The sequence below is a fragment of the Hippopotamus amphibius genome, chromosome 2 (genome assembly GCF_030028045.1).
Source record: "Hippopotamus amphibius kiboko isolate mHipAmp2 chromosome 2, mHipAmp2.hap2, whole genome shotgun sequence".
In the NCBI taxonomy this organism is placed as follows: Eukaryota; Metazoa; Chordata; class Mammalia; order Artiodactyla; family Hippopotamidae; genus Hippopotamus; species Hippopotamus amphibius.
In genome coordinates this window covers 101,109,499-101,129,025 of record NC_080187.1, presented here as the reverse complement: position 1 = coordinate 101,129,025, position 19,527 = coordinate 101,109,499, and the positions used below count along the sequence as shown (strand labels likewise).

The following is a 19,527-nucleotide window of genomic DNA, read 5'->3' as shown; positions in this document are numbered from 1 at the left end:
CGGCATAAGGAGGGGTGGGGATTGGGGCAGACTTGGGTAGCAGTGTTGTTTTGTAGATAAGTATGTTGCTATCTTTGTTGTTACCACAAGGATGAATCATTCTGGTTTACTTATGGGACTTTGGGAGTCAAATTTATTTGAAAACATTGAGATAAATATTTTTTATTGTATGTGTTCCTTGTATAGCCCAGCTGTTGGTCTTAGGAATAATATCCATTTGCTTTGGTTATTTTATGGTTGTTCTAAGTTCCCAGAACTGATTGATAAGATATTTGGTTCTGAGAGTCCATAAGTTCTAGTTCAGGCAATGAAACCACTGTCCCCCCTTCCCCAACCCCCCCCCAAAAAAAATTAAAGAACTGTTGCATGTAGTTAGTTGCTGCAGAACTGCTTAGGGGGTTAGGCCATCTACTCCATGAGATTGAAAGAAGAGCCTGACAAAGCACATTTGCCGGGGTTGTGTAAGTGGGTGTTTGGACAAACCTTTCCCTTTTGCTGCAAAAACAACACAATACTGAGGCTTTCCATGGAGGGCGCACCAACCCTGCTCCAGGTCAAGTCTCAGCCCCGAGCTGCATGGTGGGCTGCTCACTGTCAGAGCTAATGATTCACCTCTGATATCTTCAGGGATGATTTTTTTAAAAAGAGAAACTATAGTAAAGTTGTAACTGTTCAATTTAGCTATTTGGAAAACTTTGTCATAGTGGTGTCTTTCACCTTTTTCTTTCAGACCACTTTTCAATTATTTTGGCTCTTTCTTTTAGAGCATTCACTTTCAACCTGGGCTGTACATTAGAATCATATGTACCCCAGGCCAGTTAATTCAGAATCTCTACCAGCAGGACCCAGAAAACAGTATGTGGTGAAACTCCCCAGGTGATTCTTGTGTAGTCAAATTTGAGAACCATTGTTTTAAAGAAATAGCTGGTAGGCTTTTAAAAAACCAAATTAATAGTAGTGATGGTTGCAGAACAATATGAACATACATGATACCACTTAACTGTATACTTAAAAATAGTTAAGGTGGTAAATTTTATGTTATGTATTTTTTACCACAATTAAAAAATTTAGAAAAAAAACCCCACATTGGGTCACTCTAGATCTGCACTGTGCGGTATAAGTGAAAGATACATGCCAGATTTTGAACTTAGTGCAAATAAAAGGATGTAAAATATCTCACTAGTAAATTTGAATGTGATTTGACAATATTTTTTATATATTGGGTTAAATAAAATATATTGACATTAATTTTACCTGTTTTTCTTCTGTTCTTTTTAGTGTGGCTACTACAAAATAGAAAATGACACATGTGGCCCCATTCTGTTTGTGTTGGATAGCTTTGCTCTAAATCTAAGCCTACCAGTAAATTAATAAAAAGTAGCTTTTATATTTCACCTATTTTAAACAAATATTATCATTTGGAGAATGCAGAAAAAATATAGAGCAGCTTGGGACCACAGAGCCTATCCTAAGTGTGAAAACATTTAAAACACAGGGAAGTATTTATTCTGAGCCCTCGATGGTATGTAAGCAATAGCCGTACCCCCATCATTGGGTGAAGGGGACTCAAGCACAGCTAAGTGATGATCCTGGACCAGGACTTTTGAGCTCACATCAGGATGCCCCAGCCCCTATGGCAACACTTTGGCCACTGGGACATCTCGGGAAGGTCAGTTCTTCATATTTCCCTTTCCTGGCCACTAAATTTAGAAGATGCAAAATATCTCTTTCCAGCTTCACTTGGATTTTATGAGGATGGATAAATTAATGCATAAAACACTCTCATTCCTTAAAAAAGAATCTAATAGAGAAGCAGCAACAGGCAATTTCCATTCCCTAGTGAGTAACAACCACTGACATCCAGCAGGATGTTAGATGGCCTGCCCCACAGGAATGCAACCTTGCTTCCCATTGGAAAAGGATAAAAGGCCCATACTTGACTGTGCAACCCCAAGGCAGTCTTTGGAAAGTCAAGACACTGACTCTTCCCTGACCCAGTTCTGAAACATCATCTTTTCCTAATCCAGCAGCATCGTGACTAGCCAAATTCACATCACACCCAGTCTCACTCCCTCTAGCTCTTTGCAGAGGCTTCTTGGCTTAGATGGGGAGATGGTTCTCACGGGTAAGATCCAAGAATGGCCCTGAAGCTTTTGGTACCAATCTGATTGGCTGACCTAATTGCTGGTAATAACCAATCATTGCTTTTCTACCTATTTTGTTATTTTTATAATTGTCATCATTATTCATAATGATGAATAATGGGGATGAGGATGGCCTGGAGACTTCACCTAGAAAGTCTTTTCAACCAGGCGTCTACTACAGAAGGCACCTATATTCCTTAGTTACCAGTAACCAGCTGCTTTGTTTTCACTTCAAGATTGACTCATAAGAAGATTTCTTTACACTTGGAATATAAATTACCATCATTGGAAAATGGCCAGATTTGGTATGCACTTTAATTTGACTTCTTTTTGTTTCTCAGAACAAAGGCAGAGTTAGATCAAGAAGCCTTGATCAGTGGCAATCTAGCTACAGAAGCAAATTTAATCATCCTGGATATGCAGGAAAATATTATCCAGGTGAGGACAAGCACCTCGTCTATTCAACATGAATATGTTTACTGGAATTTAATAAGGAATCCTCTGTAGGAAATTGTGAAAGAAATAAACATGATAGAAAATGCTTTTTGTTTAAATGAAGTTGGGAAGTTTACTATTTACAGTAGTGTCCACCTTACAAATTTCAGAGATACTTACCCAACGTTCTTCTGGATTCACTGACTTGAAGCTCACTTGGAAAGAGTTAGGTGCTTGACAGACAGACTCTCGTAGTTAAATCTATCTGAGCATGTGCAAAGTTTGTAATGTGGGTGGTGGGCTTATAGTTCAGTATTTAGAATAGGGGTGGTAGGTAGGTTTTGTTTTTGTTTTTTTTTATAGGTCAACTACGTTTGAATTATGGTTGATGTCTGTATGGGAGCTAAGGTAATCACTGGACTAGGTAAAAAGAGTGCTAAGTGTGATTAATTATGTCTGTTTTGGACACAAATTAGTAAAGAAAAATCATTCGTACCATGAATTTGTCATCCCTGCTGTAGAAAAGTGTTGTATCACTGAACTTTACAGTAATACAATTTCACCATTCTAATTTCATCTGCTAAGTGAATGTTTCCAGAAATTCTCAAGATGTCTAGGTGATAATGGGTTTTTAGTTAACCTGAAAAATGAGTCCTTACCTGTTTCCAATGAAAAATCATTTATTAGAGTAGATCCAGTATCCCTTTGTTAGGGCTAGAAGAAGAAATATTGTTGAAACAGTTGAACTTAGTAATCCAACTTTTTTTTTTTTAATAAATTTATTTATTTAATTTATTTATTGGCTGCGTTGGGTCTTCGTTGCTGCACACGAGCTTTCTCTAGTTGCTGAGAGCAGAGGCTACTCTTCATTGTGGTGGGCAGGCTTCTCTTGTTGTGGAGCATGGGCCCTAGGCATGTGGGCTTCAATAGTTGCAGCACATGGGCTCAGTAGTTGTGGCTCACGGGCTCTAGAGCACAGGCTCAATAGTTGTGGCGCATGGGCTTAGTTGCTCCATGGCATGTGGAGTCTTCCCAGGGCAGGGCTCAAACCCATGTCCCCTGCATTGGCAGATGGATTCTTTACCACTGCGCCACCTCAGAAGTCCAGTAATCCAACTTTTAAGTTGTCTTTTAAAAAGTAATTATTGTACAAAAATAAAGACAGAACGTATATGGTATCTTTGATAAATACTTGGTATCAAATACTAGGCATCACATTGATTATATCTTTATACAATACTGCTTTAAGTGCTATATTCTTAACACCAGTCTTCAGAATGTATTTGCAGTTTTCAAAGGCAGCTGTAACTTATTTGTCATTGACTTTGGTGGTGTTGGTCCTGCTGCAGCTGATAAATAAGCTTGTATTTAGAAACATCGTTGCCACGAGCCCCCCTTATTGTCCTGGGAAGCCCACAATTGTGTTTTGAAGCCCATAAGGAAAGCTGTGCCTTGTACACAAGGAAAGAACATCCCGAAAGCTGTTGCCCAGGATTGGGGGGAGGGGGCTGGGGGTGGGGGTGGGCAGTGTGCCTTATAACTTGGTTTAGCTGCCCAGAATTAGGCATAAATCCCAAATCAACTGGGAGTTTTGGAATAAAGTCATGTGGAAATAGGTCTTCAGCTCTCCTGGTAATGGATGATATGCAGGGTGCTTTCCCAAACCCTTAAGATCATAGACCGGGAGAGAGGAAACATTAGCGTCAGTGTGCTAATTGCCAAGTGCACCTATTTGTGTTTTCCCCCCTCACAGGGATTCACTGATGCTGTTCTGTTCCCCCAGGCAAGCTCGGCTCTAGACTGTAAAGACAGCCTGCTGGGAGGCGTGCTAAGGGTCCTGGTGAATTCTCTGAGCTGTGATCAGAGCACCACCTACCTGACTCACTGCTTCGCGACACTCCGTGCTCTCATTGCCAAGGTAAACATGGGACCCTTGTTTTCTTACTCTTAATGAAGTTGAGATTCTCATCAATCTGGCTTCACATTTCTTGCTTCAAGTGCACCCAAACCCGCAGTGTTAAGTGGCACTGCGGTAAGAGTCTTCAGTCTCATTAGGAAGGAAGCAGGTACACTGATTCTACAGGACTCACCATGAAGAGGAAAAACAGTGCCTCTCACACTAGAAATGTGGGCTCAACTACAGAAAAGTGAAATGGCCACTCACTGAAGAAATGAGAGTGGAAATCAATCAAGCAACTCTGTTTTTCACCCTTTTTCTTTAATATTTATCTGAGTGAGATTCACGTCCCTTACATGAGTCCCATTAGTAAGTCTTACAAAATGTCACGTCATAAAATGCAGGACGTTTAGAAATACATTTCTCATAGCCTGAAGAATATAGATTTTCCTGAGGTAAAATGGTTTATTGCAGATTCTTATTTCCCCTTTTATTAAAAATCTCGATGGATACTTTTTGCCTGGAATCTTTTACACTTAGAAAGTAGAATCCCAGGACTTCCCTGGTGGTCCACTGGATAAGACTCCACGCTTCCACTGCAGGGGGCATAGGTTCGATTCCTGGTCGGGGAACTAAGATCCCACAAGTTGCACAGCCAAAAACAAAAAAAAATCAAAAAGAAAAAGAAAGTGGAATCCCCCTGCTCTCACCTGTCAGCATCATTTGCTCTTTCTTAGTCACCAGTAATTTCCAGAGAACCCAGTAAACTCAGGATAATTCCTTCAGAGTTGTGACTTCCCCAGGGAATGCAGCCTGGCGAACCGTGCAGCTAATTATGCAGCCCGAATGTTAGCTGAGCAGTTCATAATGAGAGCTGAAGTTGACTCCGTTCCTTCAGTTCATCGTCTGACTCAAGGAACTCATTATCTTTATGGAGCAATGCATTAACTCTTCTGGGCTTTTTGCTTATCCAAGCAGACATTTACATATTTCAACAGGCATCCGGTCCAGAAAGCATCTGATCATGCCAAGGGATGTCTAATGGCCCCTGTGTCTCTCCTAGTTCGGCGACTTGCTGTTTGAGGAGGAAGTGGAGCAGTGCGCGGACCTGTGCCAGCGCGTGCTGCATCACTGCAGCAGCAGCATGGACGTCACCCGGAGCCAAGCCTGTGCCACTCTCTACCTCCTCATGAGGTTCAGCTTCGGAGCCACCAGCGTAAGCGCTCCGGGTGGCCCAGAATCAATAGTCAGTGCAAAGCACTGATGGAGGAAAAGTGTGCCCTATTGCAACTGAGTCCAGCCCCGTGTGAAGGAAACAGTTGGGCATGTAGATGGATAGCAGCTTTTGTCTGAATTTGCATCTAGAAGTAAATTATTAAGAGGGATGAGTGCAGTGGTTTCCATCTGTGTGTTTCAATAAGAAATGAATGAATATATGTAGATTCAGGGTTGTCATCTGTGGGGAAAAAAAATACAACAGAATTAGGACTTCCGAAGAGTTTGTCCTGTTTCTGAATTCTGATTGACTGGTACCAGGATGACCTGTGGAAGACAATTTGAAATGACCACTGTCATCTACACCTGAGTGTTCATTGAAGCTTGGCTGCCTTTGGAATTCAGCTTTATTACAGCACAGTCTTAGTTTGTCTAGATTTTGGTACGTTCTTTTGGAATTTACATTTGTGATCGTGAATGACCGTGCTCAAGTGATATTAAAAGATAACTTGACCCATGGAAGGAAGGCAGGGTCCTCAGAATGTATCAGATGTAACTATTTATAAGCCTTTAGGACATTCCTCAGAGGTCCTTGGAATAGCCATGTTTTTCCATGGGCCTAGAAGGGCAGGAGAAACAAAGACACTGCCTACCCAAAGTCCATAAATCTTACCCATATAGATCCTATTCCTCTTTGCAATTTAAATAAAATTCCAAGAAGAGGAATCTTGCCACAAAAGGAGACATCCTGCGACCAAACTCTGTAGGAACCTTCCAGCCTTGCTGCACGGAGCTGGCCCAGTCCTCAATGAAAGTTTAAAGGGAGCTGACAGATTTATGTCTGAGCAATATCCATTTAAACCATTTAAACCACAATATGAATCTTGAGCAAAGTATAGCTCACATTTCATTGGGGAAAAAAGGAAACAATTGAGACTGGGTAAAAGAAACACTGGAGAGTTATTGATATCTGGCTTTACTGCCTTCAATTATCTATTAAATGAGTGCCTCTTATTTGTTCCATCATTTTTTTTTCCTGACTCAGAACTTTGCAAGAGTAAAGATGCAAGTAACCATGTCTCTGGCATCTTTGGTGGGAAAAGCACCAGACTTTAATGAGGAGTACCTGAGAAGATCCTTGAGGACAATTTTGGCCTATGCAGAAGAGGACAAAGCCATGAAGACCACTCCTTTTCCTATGCAGGTAGACTGAAGAGCATGCCTTGTCTCATGCCTGGGTCTGGGACCAGCGAGTTATAAACATGTGTATGTGTATCTGTGTGTGTGTGTGTGTACATATACATATATATACATACTTATGCATACATATATATGTGCGTGTATGTATATAATTACATAGACTATATTATATAACATATATAGTATGATTTTTATGAAACATATAATTATGTCATATGATACAGATAATTATATAACTTATTATGATATATATTATATGGGACCTAAGCTGAGGTCCTAAGTTGCCTCCTACTTGGTATAATAAGTCCTGATGTTCCAGAGTACAGTTGAGAGCTTTCAGGTTGCAAATAACTGAAACTAGTTCAAACTATCTTAAACAAAAAGGTATTGGAGAGGGAAGATAGTATCAGATTTCAGGACTAATTCATGGATCCCAAGGGCCAACTCAACTTCTGGGCCTTGGAAGTGCCTGGACCTGCAAAGATGAAGGTCAAAGAGGATCCAGTGTAGATTCCCCTCAACCTGTGATCTCTCCTGTCTCAGCGAAGCTGTCCATGGCTGCCCCTTGGACTTTCAATGCAGTCCTAACTTGTTACCATGGACTAGAAAGTTGAGATTGTTTGGGGCGTACACTTTTTTTGCAGGTGGAAGAACTTCTCTGCAATCTGAATAGCATCTTATATGACACAGTGAAAATGAGGGAATTTCAGGAAGATCCTGAGATGCTTATGGATCTCATGTACAGGTAAACTTTTCTGATAAAATCAAAAGGGTGTCACTTAAGGATGTAGGGTTTGTCACTATGGAGTTCTTATGAATATAATTATCACAGGCAATCTGAGTACACTGTTTTGGCTGACATCCAAAACTGTACACAGAAATTGGCAGAAAGTCATCATTCAGAGGGTGTTGATTCGTGTACACATTTTCAGAAAGATCTCCTTCATTTAAAAGAGAGGTACTTACTTTTTAACGTTATTTTCTACTTACCACAGAATGAGAGAAAAGAACTATCAACTGCTACATGCATTATTTCTGAAATTTTTTTCCACTTATATTCAGACATACATGTAAGTTTTATTTAGAAATCATATTTTACTCTGTAGTTTAAAATTTTGCCCTATACTCCTTGTGTTAGGAGAAACTACTTACAAAGGCAAAATTGTTCTGATGTGATGTCATAAGAAGGGTAGTACTTTTGTCTTCGGTTATTATTGTGAGAGAAAGGAAAGAAAAGGAAGAAAACTGCTAGAGTTCCATTCAAATAGACATCATTTTATCAGGTCTTCTTTTTCCCCATAAATCTTTAACTAAATGATAGCATTGTTGGGGTCCTGCACACCCCGAACATGGAATGAAAACAGCTGAACTGATAGATGTTTGCCTTTTCTCTCATTTTCTGAACACATAGGCAAAACTCTTGAGGGGAAAAAAAGTAGCCATACACGTAGAAAAACAGTATCACTAACCAGTTGTCCTTGAAATTTTCTCAACCCGTCTTCAGAATTGCCAAGAGTTACCAGACATCTCCTGACCTGCGGCTGACCTGGCTCCAGAACATGGCAGAGAAACACACCAAGAGGAAGTGTTACACAGAGGCCGCCATGTGCCTGGTGCACGCAGCTGCCTTAGTGGCCGAATATCTGAGCATGTTGGAGGACCACAGCTACTTGCCCGTGGGCAGCGTCAGCTTTCAGGTGGGGGGCAAGTTCAGCGTTTCCTTTAGCACAGTGGTTCTCAACTGGGGATATTTGACAATCTATCTCTGAAGACATTTTTGGTTGTTACAACTGAGGGTGGGAGGGCAGGTGCTACTGGCACTTACTGGGTATAAAGTTGAAAAAACCTGCTTTAGTGTATTATAGTTGCGTTACCATCTTTGGGTTTTTTTTTTTTTTTTAGTTATTGTTTATAATAAATGTAGATTCGATAGGCACTTTAGACAATCCCAAACACTTTTGCATCCATGATTTCATTCGACCATAAACCAGTGAAACAGACAGATGGAGAAGGTATTATTACTCCCACTTCACAGATAAACAGAGCCCCTTTTCTAGGGTCACTTAAACTCTTTCTCATAGACTTGTAGTTGGCACAGTATATTGACAACTGTGAAAGTATTTTTTCCAAATATTGGAGAAATTATTTCCCTCAGGGCCCATTCCTTTGATTACACTCCCCAACTCTGTATTATCTTCCTCTAACCTAAAATCAAGAAAGAACCAAACTGACCAGGGAAGGGGAAAAGAGAGAAAAGGGCTGAATCAACACTGTCTTGGGATAAGCTGAATATTACCCAGAGTTAGTTAGCAAGGGGAAATTGTCTGCCAGGCTTGAAAGTTGGCTCAGGCTGGGATGCTCAGTGGCCACTTGGACTGTTTTGCTGAGTAGTTTAAAACAGTCTTTAGAGGAAACAGAAATTTTATGAGTACTTTTAGAGGCATAATCCATAGAAATGACCATCCCTGAAAGCTGTAACAATATAGTACAGTAAGAGAGCCCTTTTCAAGCCAGACTCACCAAGTCATTTACAAGTGTTTGGATTATTCTTACCTGAATTTACATGACTGATTGTATAAAAAGCTTTGTTCTCATTGTTGCTCTTCAACACACTTATGTGATGTTGTATGAACCAGAGACAGAGGACAATTCAAAGTAGCTTTCCCAGGCTTATAGAATAAGGCACAGAAACTGTTGCTGGTAGAGCCAGGAGCTTCCTGTTTCCTGAATACTGTTCACCAAGCAGTCTGGTGTTGCCTCATATTATTAATTCCTCCTTTCTTATGGTCTTCAATAACAATAATATTTATTCTATGATTTCATGCTCAGCAAATTTTATTCTCCCAATTCAGGAATGTTCATTATAAAAGCCAAAAATTTAATTCTTATCCGAAAAGCATAAAAATATCACATTTTGAATCACAAAGAAGTGAAGAAAGGTATAAAAATCAATTTTAGATATATTTGCTTTGTCAACTTTATTTTGGCTGTTTGATATTAGCAAGGATAAATATTATAAGTGCTACTCTTTTAATTTCCAGAAATTGGGTTTACCACTTAATGTGGAATTATATCATCCTCTTGTCTTGTTTCATTAACTAAACTATTGCTTATGAATTCTTTTATGACTTTTTCCCATTTACTATATTATCTGGTATTTATCACTTAAATATTAATGGCATTTCATTATTCTTTCATGTCCTTACAATTCTTATTTCATCTGGAATTCTACTGATTTGCTTATAGTAAGTCATGCCAAGGTACGAGTAGAATAGTTATTCTAGAAACAACAGAAAAACTCCACATTGTCCCTACACGAGGGCATATAGCTCTATTTTTTTTCATAGATCTTTATCCACTCATTCATTCTTTTAGGTGATATTTATTGAGCGCTTACTCTGTCTCATGAACGTTACATTCCAGCCAGGGAGAGTGACATCATATAGCTAATTCTTCCGTTTCTTATTCAATTACAATTATGGCAACGCCATAATAAAGAGGTGTAAGATGCTGTGAGTGTTTAATCAGGTGACCCAGCCTGGGGGTCATGGAATGCTCAGAAAGACAAGGAACAGGAGGGGGAAGCAGAAGGAACTGTGAAGAATGAGGTCTTCATAACACACAGAGTATGGTGAGTTAGGTGTTCTCAGAGTTTATCAGCTTGCATGAGAGAGATGAGTGTGGAGGAGCACCTGCCACACTGGACCCAGGTGCCCAAACAATGTCATCAGACCTCAGGGTCATCATCACTTCCTGTCCCTGCTTTCTTTTATGTCAGCTTCATTCTTCACAGGCTTCCCACACTCACTGAGAAATATTTATGTTTACATCTTCCAAGGTTCCAGTTCAGGAGAATAGAGAAATGCCTCATCTGTAGCAGTTGCAGAAACAGTCTCAGTGCATCTTATTGATTCTGTAAGGGTCATGTGCTCATCTCTGAACCAATCATAGTGGCCAGAGACACGGAATGCTGTGATTGGCTAAGTCAGAATTGAGGTCCACACATATGGTTATGGGTGGTTTCCCAGGAGGCTTTACTTTATAGAAGGATGAAGAAATTCTGGGAAGCATTAACAACAGATGTCCAGTGTTGATTTCTTAAAAAATGCTGTGTGCTTCAGTTTTCAACCTTGTTCTGCTCCAGTAAAATTGAATTTTTGGAAAAGAATTATAAACTGGAGATAAATAAATCTGTACAAGGAAAATAACTGTGAGGCCACTGAATTCCAAGGAATTGAGATCGTTGACGTTCTATGCCCCAGAGTGCAATATTTATTCCACACATGTAGATATGGATACATTCTCAGATACTGCTGTTACTTTTACCTCCCTAATTCTGAAGCCAGGAAAGTCTGCCCAGAATCTTTTCCCTCTGACTACAGCTAATAAGACTGCCTAACTGCATATGTATTCCTCTACATGTGGAAAATTGCATACAATTCTAATAGTATTCGTTTCTTGGGTGATTAGATTCTTTCAACTGAATCTCTTGGACCTTCTGTTATTTCCAGTTCAGAAACATCATAATAGAAAGACCAAGTTTGAAAGAAAGACTGGCCACAAAAGATTCTGAAAGCCTCCTATATTCCTAAAACTACCTTATAATATTAGATATGAAGATACAGGACTGTAACAATTCACTCTTCCTTAACTGCTAAGGATGAGTGACTTGATCTTGCTAGCTAGGCCCACGAGAGGCAGATAGATTTTACTTTACTTGCCACCTCTGGTAAATTGGTAGTGGCTGACTGAAGTACCATGCTGAGAAGAATTTTGAGACCATATCCAAGTTTCAGGGAAAAGAGTTCTATAATTAATTAGTTCTGTCTGCCATGACTGCAGGCATAAGAAGGAATGGCATATGTGCCTGTTTGCAAGTCCTAAGCTACAGAGGTTTCCAGTTTCTCTTATATTCCATATGCATTTCTTCTATAGCCATGAGACAGGTTGAAGAACGTGATTCTTGACCTGTCAAAAGCATGAAAGTCACTGCCAGAGCCAGATCTGGGGTGAGGTGAATAAGGCACATAAAGTGCAGAATTTAAGGAAGCACTCGCTCTCGGGGTCAAGCAAGTTCAAGGTCACGACTTACAGGACCCTGAGAGTGAGTGTTCCCTAAATGTTGTACCCTGGGGTTTTCACCTTGTTCACTCTAGCCCTGGCCCCGATCACTGCATTCTCTGTGAGAGATTGTAAACTCTATGGTTTATGTAAAAGAAAAATGTGTAGAAAAGGACAAAATGTTTGGGGGGGAGGGGAAAAAAGCAGTAACTGCATTGCCATGAAGATTTCCATAAAGGAGGCCTTCTCATTTGCAACTGTCATGTGATGTTATGGCCGTTCACCCAAAAGCCAAGTCAGTAGCAGCAAGTACTTCAGAGTTTCACTCAGCTGGTTAAACAAGGAGTCTAGGTAACTGTTTGTTGGCCTTTGCCTTTTAAAAACCACCAGCCCTTTCTCTAAAACTACTCAACTGTTGTTACATTGAGGTAAGTGTCCTTTCTCTCTCTCCCAATGGTGAAAAGAAAATGTTGAGTTTTGAAGGCCGGTGGTTCTGTGTGTTCTTTCAGAAAGAGCGGCAGCCAGAGGCTCTTCTGGGTGGAATTATAGGCCTCGTACCATCAGGGCTGGTGAGGGCGTTGGAGCCACGGCTTCCTCGCCCCCAGGTTGCGGGCCCCTGTGGTGCCTTTTCTTAGCGGGCTTGCCCTGTTCTCCGAGCTCATACTGTGATCTCTTTCAGAATATTTCTTCCAACGCGCTGGAGGAGTCTGCGGTCTCTGATGACACCCTGTCGCCCGATGAGGACGGGGTGTGCTCCGGCCGGTACTTCACCGAGAGCGGCCTGGTGGGCCTCCTGGAGCAGGCGGCCGAGCTCTTCAGCACGGTCAGTGCACACAGCCTGAACGCCGGTGCCGGTGCCCTGAGTGCCGGTCTTCACGCCCAGCCAGTCCCACTTCAGGGGGACACCTCGTGCAGGGATGTGCGCGGTGGGGGAGGGCCCAGAGCACTTTCATGCATGTCCGTTGCCTCAGCTCTCAGGCAAGGCGAGAAAGCCTTTCATCACGGCAATATTTGGGTTTCACTGCGCGCTCATTGGCTGGGCAGCACTTTCACAGCATCATTTCCATTTAACAGAGGTGGACACTAAGCCACAGTGAGGTGAGATGGCTTGCCCAGGGTTACACAGTAAATCACCAGGCATGTTCTCATTCTATTGTTTTCCCTCTCGTGGAGATAGCGACTGGGGTGGAGCCTCTGGGAGGAGAGGAAAGAATAGACGGAGACTTCCTGACAGCTGAGTAATCCCCAGAGTCATCACAGACCAGAGAAATGTGGAAGTGGAAATCACCAAGACTCCCCTCGTGAACCTAATCTGGGTCTAAACACTCCTAATAAGAGAAAAAATATATAGATTAAGTCATTGAGATGCAGGTCAGGGAAGATAGTCTGTTCATTTTCATTTTCATAATTTTCCTACTCCCCTAAATTTTAAGCTAAGCAGATATTTAATACTTCACTCTGTTTAGCTGATCCAATTTTGTTTTATCCTGATATTTTTCTCTCTTCTCTACTTTTCATTTCCAAGTTTCCATCCTACAACCTATGTATTTTGTTATTTTAACGATCTTCTCTTTTTCCAGATTTCCCTTTCAGAATTCAGATAAAGTCCAAGGTACTCTTGTTTTTCCTGAAATTCAAGAAAACCAGCTGGTTAGACTCCTGACTTTCTTCAGGCATGCAGTGAACATCTGGCTACTTACCTATGCTAAAGCTGCCTTCCTGGGTTGCTCTTAGTCCCTGGTGCCAGTCTCCTGCCCTATTTTTTTTTTTTTCCAGGAAACACCTTTTTCCAACTTAACATTATCAGATAGGACCATTTAGTGTGTGTCTAGTTCAGTTTGAATGCTACAACCACCCCAAAGATGTTCAGACTTTATTCTTGCTCTATAAAATACTGTGCCGATAATAAACCCATTCTCCAGTACCTAATGCACTCTGGTTGCTCTTTTAAGTTTCCAGTGGATTAAATTCTCTTTGTTTGTTTGTTTGTCTGTTTTCTCCTCTTTCCAAGGGAGGACTGTACGAGACGGTTAACGAGGTCTACAAGCTGGTCATCCCCATTCTGGAAGCTCATCGAGACTTCCGGAAGCTGACCTCCACCCATGAGAAGCTGCAGAAGGCCTTTGACAGTATCATCAGCAAGGTAGCTGGGGATCCTAGCTAACAGGTCCTAAAATCTGGTAGCAGGTGACCCTGTCCCAGCGATGCTTAGCCCTCCTGCCTCTCAAGGGACTTATTTACCTTAAGGACATCATTACTGTAGCTCTCTCTCATCAAATGGAAAAGGGCTGGGCATAGACAGAGGACCGTAATTCAAACTGTGAAAGAAGGCAGCTTGAATTACTTTACAACAAGGAATGTGAAAATGTTTTCAATTCACTTAAAAGAAGTCTTAGAAATCTTTCATGGGATTTTTTTTTTTTTAGCAATTATTTCCCAAGTTTATTTCATAAACATTAAAATTTTTTTAAAGGAGTGAATTCTGTTTGTATTCACCATCGGGATAAAACGCTTTGTAACCCAACAGTAAAAGACTCCTGCCCTTTGCAACCCAATGGAGCCTCATGAAGTATGTAACTGAAGAGAGGTTTTCTCATTTTGTTCATCAGGGTCATAAGAGAATGTTTGGAACCTACTTCCGAGTTGGTTTCTATGGATCCAAGTTTGGGGATTTGGATGAGAAGGAATTCGTTTACAAAGAGCCTGCAATTACCAAGCTTCCTGAGATCTCTCACAGATTGGAGGTAAAACAAGTGATTCTGGGCAACTGACGTTGTGTACTTTACACAGACAAGTTGGAGTGGGTCATTACAACAAAACCAAGAGTCATGGATTCATCATCGATCCTTACACAAAATTTCCCACATTGCTTGTATAATATCAGGATATTAGGTGAGATCATGAGGCAAAGCAAGATAAGGATAGTTTTCCCTTAAGATTCTGTATATACTTTTTCAAAGTTTGTAAACTTATATGGTGAATATTTATTTTCGAGAGCATCCAAATTCAATCCGTGTCATGTGCTTTCTTATAAACATTTCCAAAGTTTACTAATAGTTTTTCAGCTTGAAGTTGATCATCTTGACTTTGAAGTCATCTGGGCAAATTATCAAATTACTGCTACAAAGTGCTGTCGTCATCCTTTTGGTATCACCAGACAACACTTCCCACTTCGGACGTGGAGATGCTTGACTGTAGGCCCACTGTGGCCTGGGGCACAATGAACTCTCCCTGCTGATCCAAGGAGCACCCCTCTTTGGATAATCAGAGTCAGTGTCCCATTCCGTGGGCTGGCAGCCCCAATCCAACCTGCTGTTTACATTTGATCCATAATGCAGCAGAAGAGAGCAGCATGTGCTTGGAGGAAAGGCTGGAGAAAAGGAGAAACAGCCTAGAGAAAAGTGAGAAAAAAAGAAACAGACATTGAAAGGGCCAAGTACTAAGAACTGAGGAGGAAAGTCAAGGGGTGCCCTCAAAACAAGACCATCTCAAGCTGAATAACTGGGGTCCCGTGAACTGCTGACAACAATTAACCAGAGATTCACTTCTTTCTTTCTTCCTCCCTTTCTTTCTTTCTTTCTCAGTATTACTTTGAATTTATTCCCTTTCATGGCTGTCAAACTTAAAACGCTTTTGTGTTTAAGTATAGCATTCCTTATACTTTTCACCCATGCCAGATAAGACAAGAGACTTTCATTCTTACTTGACCCAAAGAAGCCATGGCTCAGAGTGGTTGGGTGACTTTCCCAAAGTCGTTCAGCTCATGAGAGGAACTAGCAATTGACCCCAGGCCACTTGGTTCCCTAATATGTTTCCCCAATTTAGGACTAGAAGAATATATTTTATCTTCCTGTGTGCTGTGGTTTGTCCTATTGTGGGAAGCCTGGTGACCTCCAAGTCCCTAGGGTACAAAAGGCAAGAAATAAATGTTCCATGCCCCTGCAGCATCTTCAGGAAATATGATGATGTTCGTTGAATTAGATGTCAAGCATACATCAGTTCGCAATGCTGGACTTCCTTATGTTTTTATTTTTGCCTAAATAAATGCTGAACTTGCCTTATTAGCTCAGAGGAACTTTTAATAATCACAGAGCACATTCTCCCTTACACTTGTTCCAAACTTACTCCACTTCCGAGAGACAAAGGGTTGCAATATATTGAGATAACCTTTATAATCTGTTGGTTTCTCTTGCCTAGGGATTTTATAGTCAGTGTTTTGGTGAGGAATTTGTGGAAGTGATAAAAGACTCTGCTCCGGTGGACAAAACCAAGTTGGACCCTAACAAGGTATGGGGAAATTGCAAAAAATAACCATCAGGCTCTGATTCCCTTTGTTCTACCCCCAAAAACATAACATGACCTCCTCTGGCTAGACTCTCCAAGTCATTTCAATGAAGCCAAATTTTTTTGTCTACGGTTTAACTATTATTTGGTTAGGTCTTAGAAAAACCATACTCAAAGGCAGGGATCAGACTAGGAGCCACTTTTTTTTTTTTTTAACAATTTAAAAAAAATTTTTATATATTTATTTATTTATTTATTTATTTATTTATATTTATTGGCTGCCTTGGGACTTCGTTGCTGCACTTGGGCTTTCTGCAGTTGTGGAGAGTGGGGACTATATTCATTAAGTGTGCAGACTTCTCATTGTGGTGGCTTCTCTTGTTGCAGAGCTCGGGCTTTAGGTGAGTGGGCTTCAATAGCTGTCGTGCATGGGCTCAGTAGTTGTGGCTCGCAGGCTCTAGAGCTCAGGCTCAGTAGTTGTGGCTCACGGGCTTAGTTGCTTCACGGCATGTGGGATCTTCCTCGCTCAGGGATTGAACCCATGTCCCCTGCATTGGCAGGTGGATTCTTAACCACAGCATCACCAGGGAAGCCCCAGAGCTATAATTTATTAAAGATCATCTGTGTGCCTGGCACTACGTTAGACCCTTTACATACACCATTTCACTTCATCCTCCCACAGGCCTTTGAAATAAGTGTTGTTATTCCTGTTTTACATATGAGAAAAGAAAGAGTAAGCAACTTTCCAAGATCATGCAAGTGTCAAAGCCAGTATTCAAACTCGGAGTCTGTCATCCTCAAACCCATGCTTTTAATCACTTCTCTTTGCTGCTCTTCTATTAAAACTTTGAATCCTCAATTTAAAATATGTTGAAAAGATAGACTTCTCACTGGCAGCATTTGGTGGAGGAATTCCTTCCAGCCAAGTGCAGGGTCATTGTGCTATTGGAGTAACGATGAAAAGGGCTTGGGCTTCAGCGTCCCCACTTTCCGCGTGAGGGTGTGCTCTGTCTCACCCCTGGCTGCGTGTGCTGCAGTACAGTTCTGATGCTCGCCCCCCAGAGTTAGTGTCAGACTCCACCAGTTACAGGCTCGGTCCTGCGGGACATTACCCTCACTTCAGGTGCCAGTCGCAAGGGGGACCCCAGGCCGCCTGCACTTCTGACCAGACAAATACAAACTTGGGTGTTCCCACAGCACCTCTCAGTAGATAACTCACTAGAATGACTCACAGAACTCAGAAAAGGGCTACCCTGGTGATTATAGTTTTGTGATAAAGGATGCACATAGGACAAGATCTGAGATGTATCCCAGAGCTTCTGTGCCCTTTCCTTGTGGAAGCCAGGCACATCACCCTCCTGGCATGTCACTGTGGTGACCAACCAGGACGCTCCCCTGAGCCTTGGTGTCCAGGGTTTTTATTGCGGTCTCATTCCATAGAAGTGATTGAGTAAATCATCAACTACTTTACTGAATTCAATCTCCAGCCCCCTCCTACCCCAGCAGTCAGGCTGGCCCAGAGTCCCAAATCTCTAATCAAAAGGTTGCTCTCTTCCATGACCAGCCACCATCCTGAAGCCATCTAGGGACCCACCACGAGTTACCTCATGAGAATAACAGAGACACTTCTATCACTCAGGAAATTCCAAGGGTTTTTGAAGCTCTGTGCCAGGAAAGAAGGACAAAGACCAGATGTTCTTTATAATACCACAGGGTAAGGCCTGCCTGCTCAGCCCAGCTCGCACACAGATATGTACATGAGAGAGCTTTCTAAGCTGCTGGAAATAATGCAAGTTCAAGGTATTTTTAAGGACTGGGGACAGAGGAGCATTTGCCATCTGGAAGGCCTATAAAATGAAGAGTCCAAACTCTTCTCTCAGTTCTGTCCTCCTGGATATTATGAAGATGATGTGAGTAGGGAGGAAGTGGCCAAATCTAAGAGTTTGTTTTCCTACATATTTCGAAGGACTCATTCACTTCAGATACATTCCCTAATCTAGGCTGGAAGCTAGACTAACCGTGGTAAGTAGAAATGCTTCACACAGAAATGTTTGAGGTCTTCAAAAGACAAGATTGGCTGTGTGACACATGCCACGTAGAGTTACCGGTGACATCCCTGACACGGTGCTCTTTTCCCCTCTATTAAAACACCCAAAGTAGGTTGTGAGAGTTTTAAATGAGACTCTGCACCAAGAATTACAACCAGATTTCATCACCCTAAGTAATGATTTATAGTCTGAGGTCAGTGAGCTCATCCGTTCATTTCAGTGTGTGGGTGTTGCAGAGACTATGGCCATTGTCATTCTTTATTTTTTTAAGGCCTTTTTTCTTAATAAGAGCTCTTTTTCATTGTGTGTTTGTGTGGGTGCATGTGTATGTGTGTACATTTTAAAATGAAATACATGCAGTAAGCTTCAGTTTTTTGGTGTTTATTCCTATGAATTTTGACAAGCACATGTAGCCACCCCCAAAATCAAGACAGTAACATTCCATCACCCCAAGATACTTCCCCATGCCTCTTCCTAGTCATTCCCTCCCTCCGTTTTCAGCCCCTGACAGTCACTAATCTGTATCCTGTCTTTGTAGTGTTAAATTTTCCCGAATGCCATATAAATGGAATTATACAGTAAATTGGAACCATACAGCCTTTTGAGTCTGGCTTCTTTCACTTAGCACAGTGCATTTGTGATGTGTCCGTATTGTGAGGGTTCATTCCTTTTTATTGCTGGGTAGCATTCTGTTGTAGGGATGTACCACTGTTGGTTTATCCATTCCCCACTTGAGGGAGATTTGGGTTGTTCCTGTTTTTGTCTTTTATGAATAATGCTACTGTAGACATTTGTGTACAGGGTTTCGTGTGAACACAAGTTTTCGTTTCTGTTGGGCACATGCACCGGCTTGGGACTGTTGGGTCATGTGGTCAGCATAACTTAACTGTGAAACTGCCGCCTGTCTCCTAAGGTGGCCGTCCCATGGTGCCGTCCCACCAGCAGTGGATGCAAGCTCCAGCTGCTGCCAATCCTTGTCAGCCCTTGGTGGTGCTGGTTTTCTGTAGTTTGGCCATTCTAATAAGCATGCAGTGGTCATGGCTGTTCTGAAAGGGAAAGTTTTGCTTCTTCTGAATAGCAGTTTGCAAGCTCTCATACCAAGTTTCAGTTGGATCATCAGCTCTGCTGGGAGGGGGTGGCTTGTGGACCTGACTTTACACTCCCCTCTCCATCTCCCAGTCCTGTCTCTCATCTCCCCAGGGGTGCAGAGGAAGGATGGCAGATGGCTGACATCTCACCTGAC

General features: G+C 41.7%; 1 protein-coding gene across 5 annotated transcripts in view; it reads left to right on the top strand.

Moving 5' to 3' along the window:
* The window catches only part of DOCK8 (dedicator of cytokinesis 8), a 207,242-nt gene that overhangs the window by 173,095 nt on the left and 14,620 nt on the right, over positions 1 to 19,527 (top strand). For all 5 annotated transcript variants that reach the window (XR_009051221.1, XM_057720569.1, XM_057720571.1 and 2 more), the window contains 10 exons: positions 2,486 to 2,582; positions 4,363 to 4,497; positions 5,540 to 5,692; positions 6,737 to 6,895; positions 7,536 to 7,636; positions 8,396 to 8,588; positions 12,632 to 12,775; positions 13,964 to 14,095; positions 14,562 to 14,696; positions 16,150 to 16,239. Coding sequence is in view for 4 of the 5 variants with exons in the window: in XM_057720569.1 (XP_057576552.1) it covers positions 2,486 to 2,582; positions 4,363 to 4,497; positions 5,540 to 5,692; positions 6,737 to 6,895; positions 7,536 to 7,636; positions 8,396 to 8,588; positions 12,632 to 12,775; positions 13,964 to 14,095; positions 14,562 to 14,696; positions 16,150 to 16,239 (1,339 nt within the window). In the remaining variant the exon portion in view is untranslated. The remainder of the gene's footprint in view (positions 1 to 2,485; positions 2,583 to 4,362; positions 4,498 to 5,539; positions 5,693 to 6,736; positions 6,896 to 7,535; positions 7,637 to 8,395; positions 8,589 to 12,631; positions 12,776 to 13,963; positions 14,096 to 14,561; positions 14,697 to 16,149; positions 16,240 to 19,527) is intronic.